The 17975-nt window shown below is 44.7% G+C and overlaps 1 protein-coding gene across 2 annotated transcripts in view; it reads right to left on the bottom strand.

The window, feature by feature from the left end:
- STAB1 (stabilin 1) overlaps positions 1–17975 on the bottom strand; it is a 51733-nt gene that overhangs the window by 20511 nt on the left and 13247 nt on the right. For both annotated transcript variants that reach the window (XR_005954211.1, XM_041425752.1), the window contains exons 10-33: positions 17070–17197; positions 16767–16858; positions 15668–15790; positions 14029–14175; positions 13382–13444; positions 12675–12788; positions 12223–12276; positions 11262–11342; positions 10817–10975; positions 9879–9941; positions 8465–8566; positions 7439–7525; positions 7038–7149; positions 6354–6537; positions 6075–6168; positions 5029–5187; positions 4073–4168; positions 3605–3700; positions 2958–3005; positions 1954–2084; positions 1467–1575; positions 1175–1252; positions 712–813; positions 127–234 (exon numbers count right to left, since the gene is read on the bottom strand). Coding sequence is in view for 1 of the 2 variants with exons in the window: in XM_041425752.1 (XP_041281686.1) it covers positions 127–234; positions 712–813; positions 1175–1252; positions 1467–1575; positions 1954–2084; positions 2958–3005; positions 3605–3700; positions 4073–4168; positions 5029–5187; positions 6075–6168; positions 6354–6537; positions 7038–7149; positions 7439–7525; positions 8465–8566; positions 9879–9941; positions 10817–10975; positions 11262–11342; positions 12223–12276; positions 12675–12788; positions 13382–13444; positions 14029–14175; positions 15668–15790; positions 16767–16858; positions 17070–17197 (2530 nt within the window). In the remaining variant the exon portion in view is untranslated. The remainder of the gene's footprint in view (positions 1–126; positions 235–711; positions 814–1174; positions 1253–1466; positions 1576–1953; positions 2085–2957; positions 3006–3604; positions 3701–4072; positions 4169–5028; positions 5188–6074; positions 6169–6353; positions 6538–7037; positions 7150–7438; positions 7526–8464; positions 8567–9878; positions 9942–10816; positions 10976–11261; positions 11343–12222; positions 12277–12674; positions 12789–13381; positions 13445–14028; positions 14176–15667; positions 15791–16766; positions 16859–17069; positions 17198–17975) is intronic.

The following is a 17975-nucleotide window of genomic DNA, read 5'->3' as shown; positions in this document are numbered from 1 at the left end:
TCCCAGCTTTTAGCATTGGATATTCATCTGCTCTGCATGCTAAAATCCCCTGAGATATTTGGCAATGTACATGCCCCTGCACCCACCACAACACATATTCAAATTGCAAGCAAGCAGTGAGCTTACCAGCTGGGTCACATTGGCAGCACGGCAGTACTCCTCAATGGAATTATTTCCAGGAACAAAAATTGTGTATTGTTCAGAGGACTCAACTTTCCCAATGAGCTGGTACTCCTAAAAAATATCCAAACAGTAACATTACCAATTACCCTTGTACTCACTAAAACCCAAACCACATGTGAGATCAATTACAAAGGCAAGAGGGAAAGCTTGAAAATGGGATATACAACTTCTGCTCAGCCATACACATCTGATTGCTTGCTCCTTGTCCTGGCTGACATAAGAGCAGCTTCCCAGCTGTGAAAAAGCCTTCCCTTTCTCCTGGTTTTCTCTGCCTTATATAGGCATCAGAGCACCTGCAGTAGGCAGTGGAAGATGACTGTAACACATGGCAGTGATCTAGAGATCTAACTGCAATTATGGAACTCTTGGGCTACACAAAAGCTTTCCTAGAAGACCCCTCATGCAGGACACACACGATCTCCCTTTCTTCCCAGGCAGCCCAAACTTAGGTCCCCCAGTACAGGGCGAGGTGGGCATTTGCTCCAGACTGTTGTGACAGTGACAGCTGTGCTCACCTCAGCTGCTTACCTCTAGCAACTCCTGGAATATGCTGAAGGAGGCCACTGTGCTGAGCTGCTCCTGCAGACCAGGAGGGCTTGGTGGGATGTCTCCTGGGGACGGCAACAAAACCTGCCAAAAGAGCGAGGCTGAGCAAGGGACTGAGGGGAATCTCACTGGACTCCTGCCCTGCTTGCAAGAAAGGCAATTAAAAGGCCTCATTTTACACAGTCCTACAATAGCCTGAACTTTTCTATCAGCCAAGAGAAGGGGAACTCTGCTCCCATTGGTCCTGGAGACAAATGTTTTAAACATTGAAGACTGCAGCACAGGAAACATCTGTCAGGACCTTGTGATAACCTCATATATTTTGCCTTTATATCCCTTCCTAACCATCCAGACATGTGTTCCTCCTTGGCCCTGTAACAGAGGCTGCTACACAAGCCTGCTGCTACAACTGCAGCATTTCCCAGTGCCACATGTACTGACGTACCTTACTGAGGACATGGATGATGCCATTGCTGGCAGGGATGTCACTGACAACTACACTTGCATTCTGGATGGTCAGTACCTGCACAAGAACCAGAGGGAGAAGCAAAAGGATCAGGAAGTGCAAAGCAAGTTCAAAACAAATACGTTGTTCATTCAAGGCTGCACGTGGTTAATCTGGGTACAGTTTTTGAAAGATGCCTGCATTTGAGGGCACCAGTGTCCCACCCAGGCTCCTCACTGAATACAGCAGCCCCTCAGTAGTTAAATTTGAGCTTTATGTAAGAAAGCCTTACGCCACTCATGGTGTTTATCTGCCATCTGGTCTGTGGGTTGAGAGTGGGTAATTCTGGCCCATACTTTTTGAGCTTTTCAGCAGTGAAGACACCTTCAAGGAAGTGGGCTCTGTGGGGAACAAAATCAAATAAAGAAAAGATTAGGGAAGTGTTGGTAATGACAGGGAGATAAGACCATAGCACCCAACATTCACTTCTCTGACAGGAAGTACTTTAGCTTGTGGAGAGAACAATGGAGAGAATTGTTCTGATGCCATCTGACTGGGAAAATCTCTCTGCAAATACCTGAAAAATAAACACACTTCCCGTGGTCTGTGTCTCTTATGTTTTAATTGCCTGCTTAATTTTTTGCCTGCTAGATATTTAAGTTTGCTTCTGTATTTATCTCAAGATATCTCCTCATTGGTCATGCATAAGAAAAAATCCATTTCAAGGCTCTGTTACTGTTGTTTGGCCCAGTAAATCAAAGGCAGGAGGCTCCTCGTACCTGACTAAAAACGGCAGCATGTAAGGGGTCAACCAGAAATCTTTGTCAGCAGTGCTCAAGTTCTTGATAGCTGCCTCTGATGGCACCAGGACAGTGACATTGGCTCCTGCTGGGATGCTGAAGAGAGATTTCTGTTGTCCAAAGCAGAAAAATGAACAAATAAGACACGCCAATGCCACATCTATAGTGCAAAGTACACCCAACAGCCATCCTGCTCTCGCAGCATGTGAAAGGGATGGGGAAGAACAGGGCAGGTGCTCAGCAGCACAGCAGGATCTCCTGCCTCTCCTGGGCATGGCAGGCAATGAATGCCACAGATGGTTTGGCCAAAACAGCTGACACCTGATTGCCAAGGGAAAACCTGCTGCTTTAAGCTCTACCTTCCCAATTCAGTTTTCCTTCAAACACATTCAATCATATCCATAAATCCTTTTTGGATGCCCAACATCAGTCCTGGGGGAGGGACCAAGATAACTGCTGGCAAAAGCAATTTTGTATGCAGCAGGTCAGGTGAGCTAAAGCTCAAGTTAGAGGCTGTCCATCATAGTGAGTTTCCACAGACTTAGTGCAGTCTGTGCAGGGTCTCTCTTGTTCCCACATTAGAGGCAGGGAAGCAGCAATGAGAAAAGGAACAAACATGCAGTCTAGTGTCCCAAAGGATGTTCTTCTGAAAGACAGTGTTATAATGCTACCCCTTCTTTGCCTTCTGTGCTGTTTTTTGATGGCCAGGAGTTACAGATGGTGCAACCATGAAAATTAGGTGTAACACAGCCCCAGCTTCCTCTTGTGAGAGAAACAAAGCCTCCAAGACACACTCATGACCCTCATTCTACCACAAACTCCACAGCTTTTCTACATACCTGCTCTGTAACCACTTCTCATTTGCTTTGCTTTGTTTTCTTTAAACAAAAAGATAAATGGAGTTGCTTGTCCTCTAACAGACTCATTCACAGACTTCACTTCTACAGAACTTACCCATGTGGGTGTCCCACGGGTTCTCTTACCTTAACCCAGTTATAGAAGCCTACAAAGTGGGAATTCCTGGCCAGCTCCTTTCAAACAGAAACAACAGAAGAGTTACCTCTGCTGAGCACAGGGTACAGGGCTGGGGGACTCAGGGTGGGGGAAAGGAGCCCTTTGCAATATCAAATCTGGCAACAATGACTTCAACATTCTTCTCACTTCATAACTGTTACAGGCAACATGTATTGTGAGGAGAGATGGGCACTTCTAAATCCAAGCTTCAGCCATTAAAAATATATATTTCCAAATAAACAAACTCTTTCCAACTCATTTGTAATGAGTTCATGTGTATCAGGGACAAAAGATTGAATCCATGATGGCCTTTGATATTTCTAAAGACAGAAAATAGGCCTGACAGCTCTGACCTGAAAGACTTTCCTAACAACAAAGGAAAGTTGACTTATTGCACAGGACAGGTGCTCCCTGCACAGGGGTGAGGCAGCTTAGAAATTACGCTTTCACTGGCAGTAATTAGTCCTGGCACCACTTCTGTCCCTGTGGCCTCGGAATACACTTGGGCTTCATGCTGACGCTGGTAGGGTCAACTCAGGTAACAGGGAAAAGCAAAGAGAGCAGAGCCAGTTCTCCCCAGTCCCAAAAAGGCCTCAGACATTTGCTCATCACTAACTTTTAGAATGTCCCCATAGCATGTCATGCCATCCCCAAAGTAGCCTTCAGAGCAAACACAGGATCTCTCTCCTCCACCAAGGGGTACACACGTAGCCTGCAAGTACAAGGAAAGGAAGAAGAAATTAGAGACCAAACACAGGTTATGTAGTGTCACACCCATCTCAAAACTGAATTCTGGCCTTCCAAGGGCAGGGCTAGAGTAGCACACACAAACACCTTCCCCCTGCTGCCTTTATGGTGGCACTGAGTGTTCTCCTCATGAAGTCAAGCCTAGGTGATTGCTTAGGTTGTGTGAACCCACAAAAATCAGAGGATTCATCTTTGGAGCACATCAGTGCAGGCCAGTAAGGTGACATAACAAAAACTTTTGCAATTCTCTCAATGCCATGGCTGCTGCAAAACCTGTCAGTGAGCAGGTGAGCCTGCCCTGCCATGCCAGCCTGAGGAGAGCTCTTTAACTACTCACCAGGTCATGGCAGCCACCATTGTCCATGAGGCAGGGGTTGATGGCATCACAGCTGTGGCCATCGCCAGCATAACCCCTCTTGCAGACACACTTGCTCTGCAAGAAAGACATTTCAGTTTTATAGACTTACCAGAGCATCCTCATTTACTATCCAAAAGATCTCTAAAGCAGCAAAACTTATCCTTGATTTATTTTCCCAAGATTTCTTCCTGGTCCCTCAAGACCTGGAAATATGGAGTTCTTTCCTTAGCAGAGCATCATCCTCTATCACAGCACACAAGCTGCCTGGTTACTCAAGATCATTGATCCCCTGCATTGCTTGGCTATGGGGGTCACTTGAATATGATGGTTTCCTCCTTTATTTTCAGGTTTTTAGGGAATGACACAGACTTTGTGAATGGCAGAAAGAAGAATTAATTTCAAAGCTTCCAGCTTTCAAGATGTCTAGGAGAGCATTTGTACATCTCACCTCACTAAAATTTGCTACAGCCTTTGTACCTTTTTTCAGCACATTGTGCAATGCTCCCCATGCTCAGTGGGGAGAAGCAGCACCCTGAGGAGTCTCCTCTCATGTGCACCCTCCTCCTCTCCCTACATACATTTCTCTTGGCCCAGCTCCCTGCACAGACTGTCTGAACAGCTGCACACGCTCTTCAGTGCTGTGGTCAGGGGACAGGGGCACGCAGCAACTGCTGCCTTAGGTCAATCTGTGTTACAGAGTGCCCTCCTGTCCCTTTGCTGCACAAGTCCCAGAGTTGAGCAGCAGTCCTGAACACACCAGTGCACCTCACATGCAAGCGCACTGTGATGCTGCAGCTGCAGCTGGTGTTTCTGGCAGTGGACAAGCAGGCTTGGCTGCTGGCCAGCCCCATTTTTACCTCTGGCAGTCCAAGGCCGCCTGAGAGCAGCTGAGGGAGTGTTAGTGGCACCACCAGGCTGCTTAGCCTTGCTCATACCTGCCCAGGCCCGGTGTACACGCAGTCGGCGTTGAGGTGGCAGTTCCCTCTGCTCTCCAGCACGCAGTTGTCTATGGGCACACAGGCCTTGCCATCCCCGGTCCAGCCCACATTGCACTGGCAGGTGGCAGTGCCAGGGCCTGTACTGGTGCACAGGGCCTTCAGGAGAGGGGACAGAGAAGGAATTACACCCAGCAGAAGGGAGAGAGTCCAATGAAAATACAGCAACAAATCTTCTTCCTAAAACTGTGGAGTATTTCTGACTGACTGACTCTGATGCCAGCACTGGGAACTGGGGGTGAAAGCATCTTCTCCAGAAAAGTCATAGAAAACTTTATTATAAAGTGATTCTGGAGACATATTGTGTTTTCAGAGAGGTAGACACTTGTGTCTAAGGTGGCTCAGAACTCACAGGGCATTCATTATCGTCATGTAAAGCTCTTCCATTACGCAATAAGTATTCCCTGAAGAGGAGGACCACAATCTCCTGCCTGGATGTCTGGGATGGAATCAATGATAGATGGTAGATCTCTCTCAGGAAAAGACCTACTTTGTACCCAGTGCCATCCTATTCTCTTGTATGCGGCCCAATGTCTTCCTCTGATGGAAGGGCCTAATTTATGGTGAGGTCTGACCATTTGGCAGTAATTTCCAACATGAAGCACCACATGGGTATACAAATGTAGTGTTGATGGTTACTGGGGATATGTGTCGGATCTCACAGTTAAGCTACAGAGAAAGTAACACGTTAGATGAGCTTGAGGGGAATATCATTGCAAATCAAAAATTATCTGTACAGCTAATCTGTGTGGCTGATAAAATATCTGGTATGAACCAGCCAAACTATCCTGGGAGTGTCACATTTTGGTACCAGCCCAAATGACTGACATATTTACAATGACTATGCCAAGCCACTTGTTATTCCACCTCATCTGACAGACAGGAAAAATTAGCACACAAAATCTGTAACAATCCCAGGAATCCTGGATCCCTGTTCTGATTGAGAGGAGCTGCCTCTCCACTCTTCACAGTCTGAGCCCACTTACATTCTGTGAACAACCTCCCCGTTCTGGCTGACTGCACAGGTCAATGGGCTGGCAGGAAAACCCATCCCCTTCGTATCCATCCATGCAGATGCACCTTAAAAGTATAAACACAAAAGGGACACAGGTAGAGCAGTCCCTCAAGCAAGCAAGATTTATTACTAGCAGGCTGGCTGAGTCACTCAAACCATCCTGTGCACCAAATACATGGACACACACAGCCACAGGGGTGGCAGCCACGCACAATGGCTGTGTGCCCCTGAACGTGCCACAGAGACTGACCTTGCTGTGTCATTGAGGCTGCAGACAGCGTGCTGGTGGCAGTACTGGGACAGCCCACTGGGGCCACAGTTCTTGGATGTCTTGTCACAGAATTTCCCTGTGTAGCCTTCCTTGCAGGACCAGGACTGACACACCCCCCCACTGCCAGGCCTGTTGTCACAGACACCATGGACACAGCCACAATCTGTCAAGGACATGCAGTAAGAGCAGTAAGTACAGAAAGTCCAGAATCCACCACAGTTGTAGATTTCCAACTTTCCTTCACAATTTCTAGTGACACCAAATAATCATTCCATTATTATTTTTTGACAGTGGGGGATGTCTGCTGAGAGACATCCATCACAAATCAAGCCTGGCCAGGGAACAGATCCTGTGACTGCCTGGGTCCATGTTTCCTATAGGCTGTAAGAACAGACTCAGATTTAGGCTCTATCAATCTCAAGGTCATTGTCAAGTGTCTTTTGTTTCCTAACAGGGGATATCTAAATTAGGTTGCTGTTTCCAAAACGTCACCACTGTCATATCAAACATGTTTTCTCCACTGTTTGAAGGGACACACATGATGACATTTTTGTCACTTCTTTCATGTTGCTGGTCTTACCAGAATGGAATCCAATATACATGAATTTGCACCATTATCTTTGTTCTAAATTTTCCTTTAGTTTCTCCATCAGAGTTACTAACCTTCATCACAGTTCTCGCCGTGCTTGTTTGGGTTTGCACAGATGTGGCAGGCTGTGCCTTTGAAACCTTCAAAGCAGTGACAGTTGCCATTCCCTTGAATGCCATCGCTGCACTGGAAGGAGAACAAGAAAAAAACCAAAGTGATTGAAACTCAGAGAAATGCCAAGGCATTGATATCCATTAACAGTACTTTGATACTCACAGTAACAAAGAGGACTTTGAAGTGTGGTGGTAATACAAGACCCCACACAGCCAGATCTGTGCCCAACAGCCATGACCTAATTCTCACCAAATGGGTGCCATTCTCCCTGGATCTTCTGCTACCACCTCTGTGTGCTTATCCCTGGAGCACCAACTCTGTATTGTACTTATCTCAAACTACACTCTCCAACCACACTTACATTTCCCCGGCCATAGCATGGACTGGAAAATCCCCCAGGGCATGGCATGCAGTCTGGACCAAAGAACCCTTTGCAGCATCCAGGTTTCTGAAAAAAAAAAAGCAAAATTGATAAGGTATGACATGACTTAAAAAGAAATTCCTGGAGTACTCCTGTGCTCATAATTCTCAAATTCTGGTCCTTGTCTCTGCCATGGAGGGAAACAGAATGTTGTATTTAGCATCTGTGTTTCTTAGGAGGTCTTGCACCTAAATTATTTTTCAACAATGACCCTCTTCCTGCTCACAGCCAATTCTTCTCAGAGCAAACCATTATTTTCTGTTTGTTCTGTGACTTCAACACACAGGATGCAGGTTTTTTACGAACTTTTAATTCTTTAATAGCTCTAGTCCACTCAATTTTACTTCATCCTTGCCCAGAACTGCATTCCTGTGGAGGGATGTAGCAGTCCTGGATTGCAGGCCTTGTCATGACTGACCAAAGGAAGAACAATCATAATACAAACAATCAGCAGTATTTAATGAAACACCCACAAATCATTACATACAGTTGGCACTGTGAGAGCTCAGGAGCTGCAGACAAATATGAGGTCCATAAATTCACTAAGAGAGACTTTCCTGAGCCATCTGACAGTGGTTCATAAACAGGATGCAATCACTTCACAGCTTACAGTGCTTTCCCTGTGCTCAGCTTCCTTTGGGAGAAATGCTAAAGCTGGCACACTCCAGTTAACACTACACCATCATGGCTTCCTACACTTGGCAGGTCACAACAGGGATGCTTTATTTTATTTAGTTATTGCACTCAGGTTTAACTGAGCTGCCTTCTAACATCTGCAGTGGGTTGGTACCCTGTGTTCTCCTGGACAAGGAAAAGCAGGTAGCTCGTTTATGTGATGGTTCTGGGGACAGCTTTCCTTTTGCTCCCATCCAGCCCCCTCAACTCAGAGTCAGAGCTGTTCCTGGTGTATGAGGAAGGGCAGAGCTGAGCTGTCCCAGAGGGAACGTGTTCCTCCATCCCACTCACCGTGATGGTTTGATTGCAGTATCTGGCACACCCCTTCTTCAGGACGTTCAGGCCTTTTGGGTCATGGATGTAAACACATTCCTTTGGGGACAGCGTTGCTTCCTGCACAAACAAAACAAGCCACTAGCACTGTCACCTTCCCCTTGGCTCTTTTTGCTGCAGAGAGCACCGTGCCTATCTCTGAGCTGGGGAAGTTCACTGAGGAGCCAAGGTGAACAGCACACAGCTGTGGCAGGCCCAGGATGGACCAAGGCACACGGTGGCCTTCTCCTGCTCCCAAGAGTCCCCAAGCCTGAGCCAAGGTGCTGCCCTTTAGTTCTAATAATATATCTGTGATAAGGGAGAGAGCAAGCACAGGGGAAGGAAGGGAGAGGGGGAGAGGGGACAAGGGGGAGATAAGGGTGGCAGGGAGGAGAAATCGAGGGTAAGAAAGAGGGGAGGAAAGAGGTAGGAGAGGGGAGGAGGGAATGAGAGTGGAGCATAGAAAGAGCAAGGAGAGAATGAGAGAGTGAGGGAGGGAAGGAAAAAGACAAAGGTGAGATGAAGAGAGGTATATATAAGAGGAAGAGTGGCAAATAACATTGGAACAATGCTCAGTGACCCATCTTGGAGTTGGGCATGGGTAGAACTGGCCCCAGGCGATTCTGACTTTGCCAGCTTCAGCCAGAGAGGAAAATGGCAACTGGTGATTTTGCAGATCTCTACTTCAGACATCCATGCTGAGACAGCATTAGCAAGTTCTCCTGAAGGTCAGACCTCTCAGAGGACACCCAAGAGTTTAAGGGTGGTGAGCACCTCTCTGGCTTTCACAAACAACCTCTTGGGTCTGGCCTTCACATTGCCATTTCCTGGAACTTGCTGTTCTGCTAACCTCAGCATGGGATTACTTAAACAGCACCACTCCTCCTTCCTCCACCTTCAGCTAGCTCTGCTCATCTTTAAATCAACAGGGAGCACAGGCCAGGAACAAACTGTTTCTCATCCTCTGCAGAGCAGATTCTCTGTGATTCTCTGGCTCTGATATAGGCAGAGGCAGTACTGGATGGTACTTCTGGAATCAGGTTTGCTTCTGAGACTCTGGAGGAGCTGGCAAACCCTGCATGTGGGCAGGAAAACTCTGCCTGAGGCAGAGCAGAAGTGTTAAAAGCTGCAAGTCTACAATTTCATTTAGACCAGAATTTCTCACCATGCTCCACATTGATTCAGCAAGCAGACTCCAGAATAAGAGAGTGCACAGAGCAGTTAGTGGGCAACAGTCTGGGACCACAAAACTTGGATACATACCCTCTAACAAGCCTCTCTACTGGCTGCCTTTCCTGCTCCCTATTTATTTGAAAGTGGCTTGAGTTAAAACTGTCAGTGTGCCTGCTTGTCAATATGCAAAGAAATTACAGAAATAACTACAAATATTTACCATTTCCTTGCTGCCAGGTGGGCAAATGCTGTTGTTGAGGGCCTCACAATCCACACAAGAGCCCTGTTAAGAAATGAAGAAGCAAAAATGTAATTTTCTCAAAGGAATTCCTTCCCTATTCCAAGAATGCTACAGTACTTATATCCAAAACCTCACAACATGTATCTGAAATACTTAACTACCATTCGTTTCCACACTCTACAATGTACCAAGTTTATCACTTAAATAAAATTTCTCATGTGTCTCAAGGAGATGATTGCACCTGCCTGAAGCTGGGGTCTGTCTGCACTCTCTGAGTTTCTCTGCTACAAGACATGCTGCTAGGCTGGAAAGCACTTTGGGCATCCAAGCAGCAAGACTCACTGAATCAGCTAGTTATGGGGACACTCTGTCCCCTTGGGATTCACTGTGTCTTCCCAAAGCTCTTGCTATTCAGAGCCTCACCTTCTTTCCTCAGTAACCTACCAATGATCAAACAGGGGAGCAAGCACCTCAAATAAGGTGTATGAAACAGTTCCTGTGAGAATAATGCACAGCATTTGTAGGTCCTGCTACTGAATGCCTGCTTCCTGTCCAGTCTACAGGACACCAGTGCTGACAGAGGTGGGAACAAAGCACTGTCAGCTGAGTTAGCAACTCTAGTGGGAAGAAGATCACATAAAGGAAAAGGCAAATATACTTTGGAATCAAAGGTAGGATGGGTGCATGGAAAGAACAACAACCTACAAGGAACAGCTGCTGATTAGCAGGAAAGCAGTGCCAAGTGCAAGCAGAAGAAATGCTGACAGTGCTGCCAAAGTTCACACCAGGGAACTCTCAGACAGACCACCCTTCCCAAATGCAGTTTACACAGCCTGCTTTTGGCCCTCCAGGTGAGTGTGGGGTGCACAGCAAGCACCAGCTGTGCTTGAGCATGAGAATGGGAGAAGCTGACTTACCATCACAATCTTATGTTGCTCTTCATTGCATCTGTGAGGCAAAATGGGAACGATTGAAGGAGGGATGAAGATGCCATCCAAAGTATGAATAATACCATTTGAAGCCACAATGTCTCGCATTTTTAAGGGAATCCCTGATTCATCCATCAGAATTCTTCCCTGATGCAGAAACACAATTTTATCCCATTAGACAGGATCAACTACATAAAGACAATGTGGGAAACAGATGGTTCACAGCATCAAGGGCAACCACACAAATGGTCAAGCCTCTTAGTAGAGTCACAGATTGGATAAGAAGCAAACTAATTCAATGACATTATTCAAGTCTAGTTTTTTAACCAGAGGAGGAAGCAGAGATTGGCTGAAACCACATTGTTCAGAACCACATGCAGACTTTCACCTAGCACAAAAGGGTTTGCCCCAAAGGGTTTTGATTCACACTTACATCTGCACTAATGTTGATGGTGAGTATCTGGTTAGCCATTGTAACAATGTGTGGCATCATCATCAGTTGCCCTACAGTCACCTGAAATAAAACACAAGGGGGTGGTACCATGAAAAAGCAGGGTCATTTCAGTGTAGCTTACAGAACCCTTCCATGATTCTTGCCACTTGAGAAACTTCTGAAGGGACTTAACATTTACATTTCATGAAATGCCTTAAAAACAAGCAGTGGGTCAGAGGGTAATCCAGGACTTTGTGTGAACTGTGTGCAGAACCACAAACACAGCAGTGCTGGTGGCAGCTGCCTTGGTTTTCATTCCGTGTTTAGGTAACTGTCCAACACAGCTGAAATGAAGTCTTACTAACAGTGTCTCTTGCTAATACAGCTGCAAGTAGGGTCAGACTAGTAATGGTTTTTTCTAGGACATATTCAACAAACAATGAAAGTTCAGCCAGAAGCATAATAGAGAACATATTTTGACTGAAAAAATAAGCTTAAAGGCTGAAAAAAATGTAAACTGCAGCTTCTGTACTCAGAAATGTAATTATTTGAGTGAGAATTCTGAGAACCAGGACAATTGTTATTTTTGTGTCCTGCAGCAAACTCTGCTGGACAATATTTTCATTGTAAAGGCCATCCAACTAGGGAGCACCAACACTCCAGAAAACTTAGTCCTGCAGCAAACTCTGCTGGACAATATTTTCATTGTAAAGTCCATCCAACACTCCAGAAAACTTAAAGTTCCTTCATGGGGAGAGAGAGCACAGCTGTCCCTTTTGGCAACTCCTTTCATGGCAAACATTTTGCCTCTTCAGATCCTGCAGAGTCACATCTCTGCTCCTCCAGGGGAAGTCCAAGAAGCAGCAACTGAAGTCATCAACACTGTGACTTCTATGCCAGACAAAAGGGTTGATAAGGTGTTGGTCTGAAGGAGGTCTGGGGTTAGAGCTGCCTGTCTTACCGCTGCTGAAGTGTAGATGTGATGTTTCACCAGTTCCTGAAGCTTACTTATGCCCTAAGGAAAGAAGAGGACATGAGAATCAGATACCCCTTCAATACTCAGGAGTAAGAGGAGGCAACTACATTTTCTTCTAATCAGAGACTGACAATGCCAGTGCCTACAGCAGTGAATTCACTTGGTGAATAAGTTCCTTCATTTCCCCCTGCCCAAAGCTGGGGTGAGGAATGAAAGTCAGACACCAGATTTAAGCAATCTGGCTGACCGTATTTCTCACTGCAAGCTCCATCAGCACCCACTTCTCTCCTACAGCCTTACAGAAACAAAGACATGGTTTAGCCACCCCCAGGAAGAACAGCTTTCAGCAGTGACCAGTCTATTGCACAAATTCATTCCAGCACAGCCCAGTGTAACTCATGCAGCTCAGGATATCTTACAGTGCTATGGGCCCCCACCTCTGTGAAAAGATAAATGAGCCTTCCATCTCTCAGCCTATCCACAGCATCATTGCTGGGTACAAACACGGTGAAGGGGCCTGGTCCATCCAGTATTGCAGGCAGGCCACAGTTCTGCAAAAACACAGAAGTTTTCATCATGGATCTAACATGGGTTACTGAGGGGGGTCCAGCAGGAAGTGAGAGGAAATATTAAACAGCTCACTAAAGGCAGAGCTGTTGCAAAGCAAAATGTGCAAGAGGCAACTGGACACCGGGGACAGATGTGTGATAGAACAGAAGTGGGAGTGCCACAAAACCACAGCTGGGACAAGGAAACTACTGGTGGGAATGCAGCAAATATGAACAAGGGAGTCCCAGGCTAATGCTCCCTGTATGCTTTAAACACAGAGACTCAACTGTGGCCAAGAACTAAACATGCTGTGGAGAACATCTCTGCAGGGGCAAGGGGAAGATGGGAAAGAGGAATGTACCCTTGCTGCTTGTGCCAGATCCCCTATAGATGTGAAAACTCCAATCTTTTCCATTACATTTGCTTAGGTAAAATAAGGAAATAAAACCCAAAAATGGCACAGAATAAAACACCCAGAAAGAAAGCCAAACCACTGAGATGTATTTAAATGCTATTCAAAATTCTCCCCAAATCAGCAGCAGGCTTTGTACAGCAGCAATACCACAGCTTCCTGGGTAGACACAAACTTGCTTACCTCCAATATCGTTTCAAATCTACTGAAAATCTCCATTGAGGCAAGGATCTCACCTATGGTTTTCTGCAAGAAGATACAAAGAGGAAAAACATGGCTGGGGCTGAAGCCAGGCCTGAGCGCCTACTGGGATGCCAAGCTTGTGGTTTGCATGTAAAGATCTACAGGTGACCATCATCCTCAAAGAGATGGGCACAAGCTAATGATTATTGTTCTCGTTTAACACCCAGACAACTTTTTGATTATAATTTCAAGATGCATTACAGCCCAATTAAAGAAAATCTTAGTTTTATTTTTATGTGAAAAATGTTTTTCAATACTAGTCCTTTAAGATACATATTCTGTAAGATACAGCAGATGAAGAGCTCATTTGCTATGATTTTATTCATGAAAGTAGAATTCTCTTCTCATCCAAGCATGGCAAAAGCATCACTGAGAGATTTTTATCTGGCTAATGCAGTACTATTAGCTACTTTTAAATGTATTTTAATAATACCTAACAGGCCTAATCAGAGCTGAAAACAAAATAAATAGCCTTTTCCCTTTAAAAAAAGCCTCACTGATTTCAAAGATTAATGATGAAAATTACTTTTTAAAAAGTGTTTATTCTGCTGTCCAATAGATGAGAAGAAATATGAATGCTTCTGTACCTGTGGGTTTCTGAGGTTGTCAGTGCTGGTTTTTTTCCTGAGGCTGTTGACAATATGCATGATGCCATTGGCTGCTGGGAGATTTGATTGCAAGATATTGTACAGTTCCCCTGGCAGATCTTGATACCGGAAAGATTTGATGTATGTCTGGGTGATAATAACAATAATAATAATAATAATAATAATAATAATAATAATAATAATAATAATAATAATAGATTCCTTTGTGGTATATCTGTGTCACCATGATACAACTATAAATGAGTCCTTATGGGTCAGCTAGAGAAAGGCACAGCCAGAGTTACTCTTGAAAAAGTAAATGTATGGGATGGCCTGGGTGTAAGGCAAGCACCCCACCCTACTTGAGTTTGGGTGATATTTTGATCCTGAGTGGTACTTTTAAGTCTTAATACAGAAAAGAAAAAAAAAAACAAAACCTCATCTGGTATGCCCTGCTCCAGAATTGAATGTGAGCAGTGCTTGATCACAGCTCTGGATCACAAAAGGATGTCCTGACCACCACATGGCTGATTTGGAGAAAGTTCTGGAAGTACAGCTTTGACTGCAGCTTTTATTGACTCATTGTACCTACAAGGAGTGTTTGTAACAAAGCCAGAGCAGTCAGGCTCACTGAATTACAAGGCAGGTGTCTGGTCCCTCTACTTTGTATGGATCCATGCCCTGCAGCCTGGTGTGGGAGGGTGTCCCAGGGTTAACCTACAAAGGAAGCATCCAAGCCTTGGTGCTGCAGCCGTGATTCAAGTTCAGGGAAGCACAGCTTCCTGTGCTCTTTACTTCACCATGTGCATTTTGAATTGCTCCTCCCTGCCCTAAACTTTAGTTTACGTCATTAAGGACTCAGTCTGAAACAAAGGAAGGGGAGTGCAGACTTCCCAGATCAAAAAGCTCCTAAGTAAACAAACAGGAAAGAATTTTAAAAGGAGCATTGACACACTCAGTTCGGATTCCCCTGCTCCCAATAGTGCTTTGTCCTTTTGATGTATTATGACCTAGACCTCAAGGCCAAGGCTGGATCCTCAGAGAGGAAACACAGGGCTCTCCCCCTTGCCACCTGTGGGCTTGCATGCAGGAAAGGTCCAGGATGGAGAGAGAGAGCAGTGGATACCGGAAAATGTGAGTCAATTGGAAAAGGAAAAAAAGAGCCTTCCATGTCAGAACACAACAATGAGAACTTCTTTGCTAACAGGACTAAGGAAAATATAATGGAGAGGAAAAGAGAAACTAAAAGAAGAAATATTCATCATGTGGCTGTGTCCAAGCATGCAAACTCCAAGGGAGCATTCAGTCTGAAGGGAGACTGTTGCCTCTTCCATGTCAGCCACATGGATATAGTAGCTGCTGATGATGTAGCGAAAAGCTCTTCTCCAGAACATTGTGCATATAGAGAGCATGCAAACACCATTCACATGTCAGATTCTTGCTTGTCTGTGAGACAGGAGATGTGGTTGCTTGGGTTGTCTGGTCTTAAATCACGTTGCTTTAGATTTCATAAAGGAGCTTCTTGTTTTGATCACAGAAAAAGGTTTTCTGGTGAAGAAAGCCCATCAAGGAAACCATGCTCCAGCTCAAGACTGTCCTATGTGAAAACAGTGCCCCAGGCCTTCAGGAGATTCCTTACCTGGCTATTGAATGTCAGCTGATGTCCTGACAAGGTCCACATTTTCTTGGTTTTTATCATGTCTTCTATCAAGTGCAGACCAGGAACAATGTGCATTCTGCACAACTGCTCAGCAGCTGTGTCCTTTGGGGAGGAAAGCCCACATAAAAAAGAAAAATGACATGTTCTTTCAAAAACTTCATTTACCACAATACCACCTTTCTTCCAGCTAACACAACAGAAAAATTCTTAGCATACAAGACTGAGCTTTCATCTTCATTTTGATTCACTGGAGTAGCACTCTGGCAAAACCCTTCTGTTTGTCTGCACGTCCAAGAGGGAGACTGATTAACCTGCAAGGGACTTAAGAGGAATCCCCTGGACAGAAACCTATTGAACTTGGACAAATTAAAAATTTTCCTTGCTTGATCCAGATTATAAATTTGCTGAAACTCCCAAAGTGCAATCTTTGCCCATGCTGGACCATGCAGGTGGTCTAATCTGCTGAAACTACATTTAGCTTTTTCCTTTCTTCTCTGGGCTTACCATCATTGCTGTTTTTAGAACAATCTTCTGTCACTTTTTGTCAAATGATTTAGGTGGAACTGATCCTTGGGGGAACAGGTTGACTAGGTAACTTGGGAGCCTCTCCTGATATGCTTTCTATGAATCCAGAAGTTATTTTAACCATAGTTAACCAGTTAACCAGTATTTTTAACCATAGCTTGAAATTCCAATATTTTGGTGTAATACTTGGTCGCTTTTGAAAATTACATCCTCAGGTAGTAAAAAGCCACTTAAAGTTTTAAGGACAGTCATACATAAGAGGTTTGAGCTTTGAAAGAAGAATGACCAGAAAGTCTTACACTTCCTGACATTAAAAACAAACAAAATCTGTCAGTATTGAAGAAAGAAATAGAGTTTTTTAAAATAATTGAGGGGTGCAACATCCTCTATAAGACTGCAACTTAACCAGACAATGAAACATATTCCCAAGAGATTATTCCTATAAATAGTGCATGCCAAAGTTCCTCTCTTGTGTCAGTTTTTACAGGCTACAGAGCTGAAGCACAAAAGAACCTTAAAACCAAAAAAAATTGCTGAAACCAAGAAAACTTACATTGAATTCCATTCTATCAAGAATGGGAAGAAGGGATGGTACAAAGACGGTGAAGGGCCCATATTTAGTCAGCAATGTTGAGCACCCAGAAGCTGTAAAAAGAGGGGCAGTGTGAAGTAGTTAGGCAGTGGTTGTTCAACCACAGCAATAAATATTCTTCTTGTTAACAGCACAATTCAATCTACACAGTATCAGCCTGGTGCAAGCAACAAGTATTCATTTAAAGGGAAGCAGAGGTAGTTTGGCATTGCTACCCTGTCCCCAGCTTGCTCCATTCCCCAAGCAAAATAAACAAGCATTTACCAAACATTTTCTTGGCGACGTTTAGCTTCCTTATAAACCTTCCTCGCAAATTCTGCTGATTTATCTCACCCAAGAGATCTTTATAGCAACTTCTCCCATCTCCAATCTCCCCTTCTTTACACACACAGCTATGAGGCAAGGATAAAACATAACAAACCATTGTAAACCAGTTTGCAACACATTCAACAATTGCCAAGTAGAACAACATGTCAGTATCTACACTTGAAAGGCCAATTTAGAATCATAGAATGGTTTGGGTTGTAAGGAACCCTAAAGATCACTTAGTTCAAACCTCCCCTGCTATGGGCAGGGACGCCTTCCAGTAGACCAAGTTGATCAGGGCCCCACCCAACCTGGCCTCGAACTCTTCCAGGATGCAGGTAAGGGCTGAATAAGTTCTGCCTAAACTGAGTGAAGGAAAAAAGGTGCACATTTATGCCAGGAAAGCCAATTTGTATCTACCCAAAGAGAACAGAGATGCTTTCTCAGATACAAACAACATAAGGATTGTCTGCTCTAAAGTTCAGAGTACAGATTGCCACAATATAATTATTGACACCTTTTTAATTAGATATTGAGTCAGTTGTAGTAATTTCAGCATCTGAAAATCTGAGGTAATGCATAAAACCCCCAGGCTAAGTGACAATCTATCAAACAGCTCCAGTGTGACCCCTTGGCAGCAGTGAGAAGCCAGCCCAAGCACTCCAGGTAGCTACAGTTCATCTGGAACTCACTGAGGGGCCCAGACAGGTTAATGACTTTTCCAGAAAAGCTTATCTACATGTGAAAATCTCTGTCCTGGTTCACACGGGTTTGTAGTCATCACTCAGAGACTACCAAAGCTGTTTTTTCCCGTTTGGGCTTTGTCCAAGTATCAGCTCTGCTCTTTCTGTTTCAGCCATGCAA

This window comes from Onychostruthus taczanowskii, unplaced genomic scaffold (genome assembly GCF_017590055.1).
Source record: "Onychostruthus taczanowskii isolate IOZ18803 unplaced genomic scaffold, ASM1759005v1 scaffold9, whole genome shotgun sequence".
Classification (NCBI taxonomy): Eukaryota; Metazoa; Chordata; class Aves; order Passeriformes; family Passeridae; genus Onychostruthus; species Onychostruthus taczanowskii.
The sequence above is the reverse complement of the archived record's forward strand: the minus strand, read 5'-3'. Positions and strand labels throughout refer to the sequence as shown.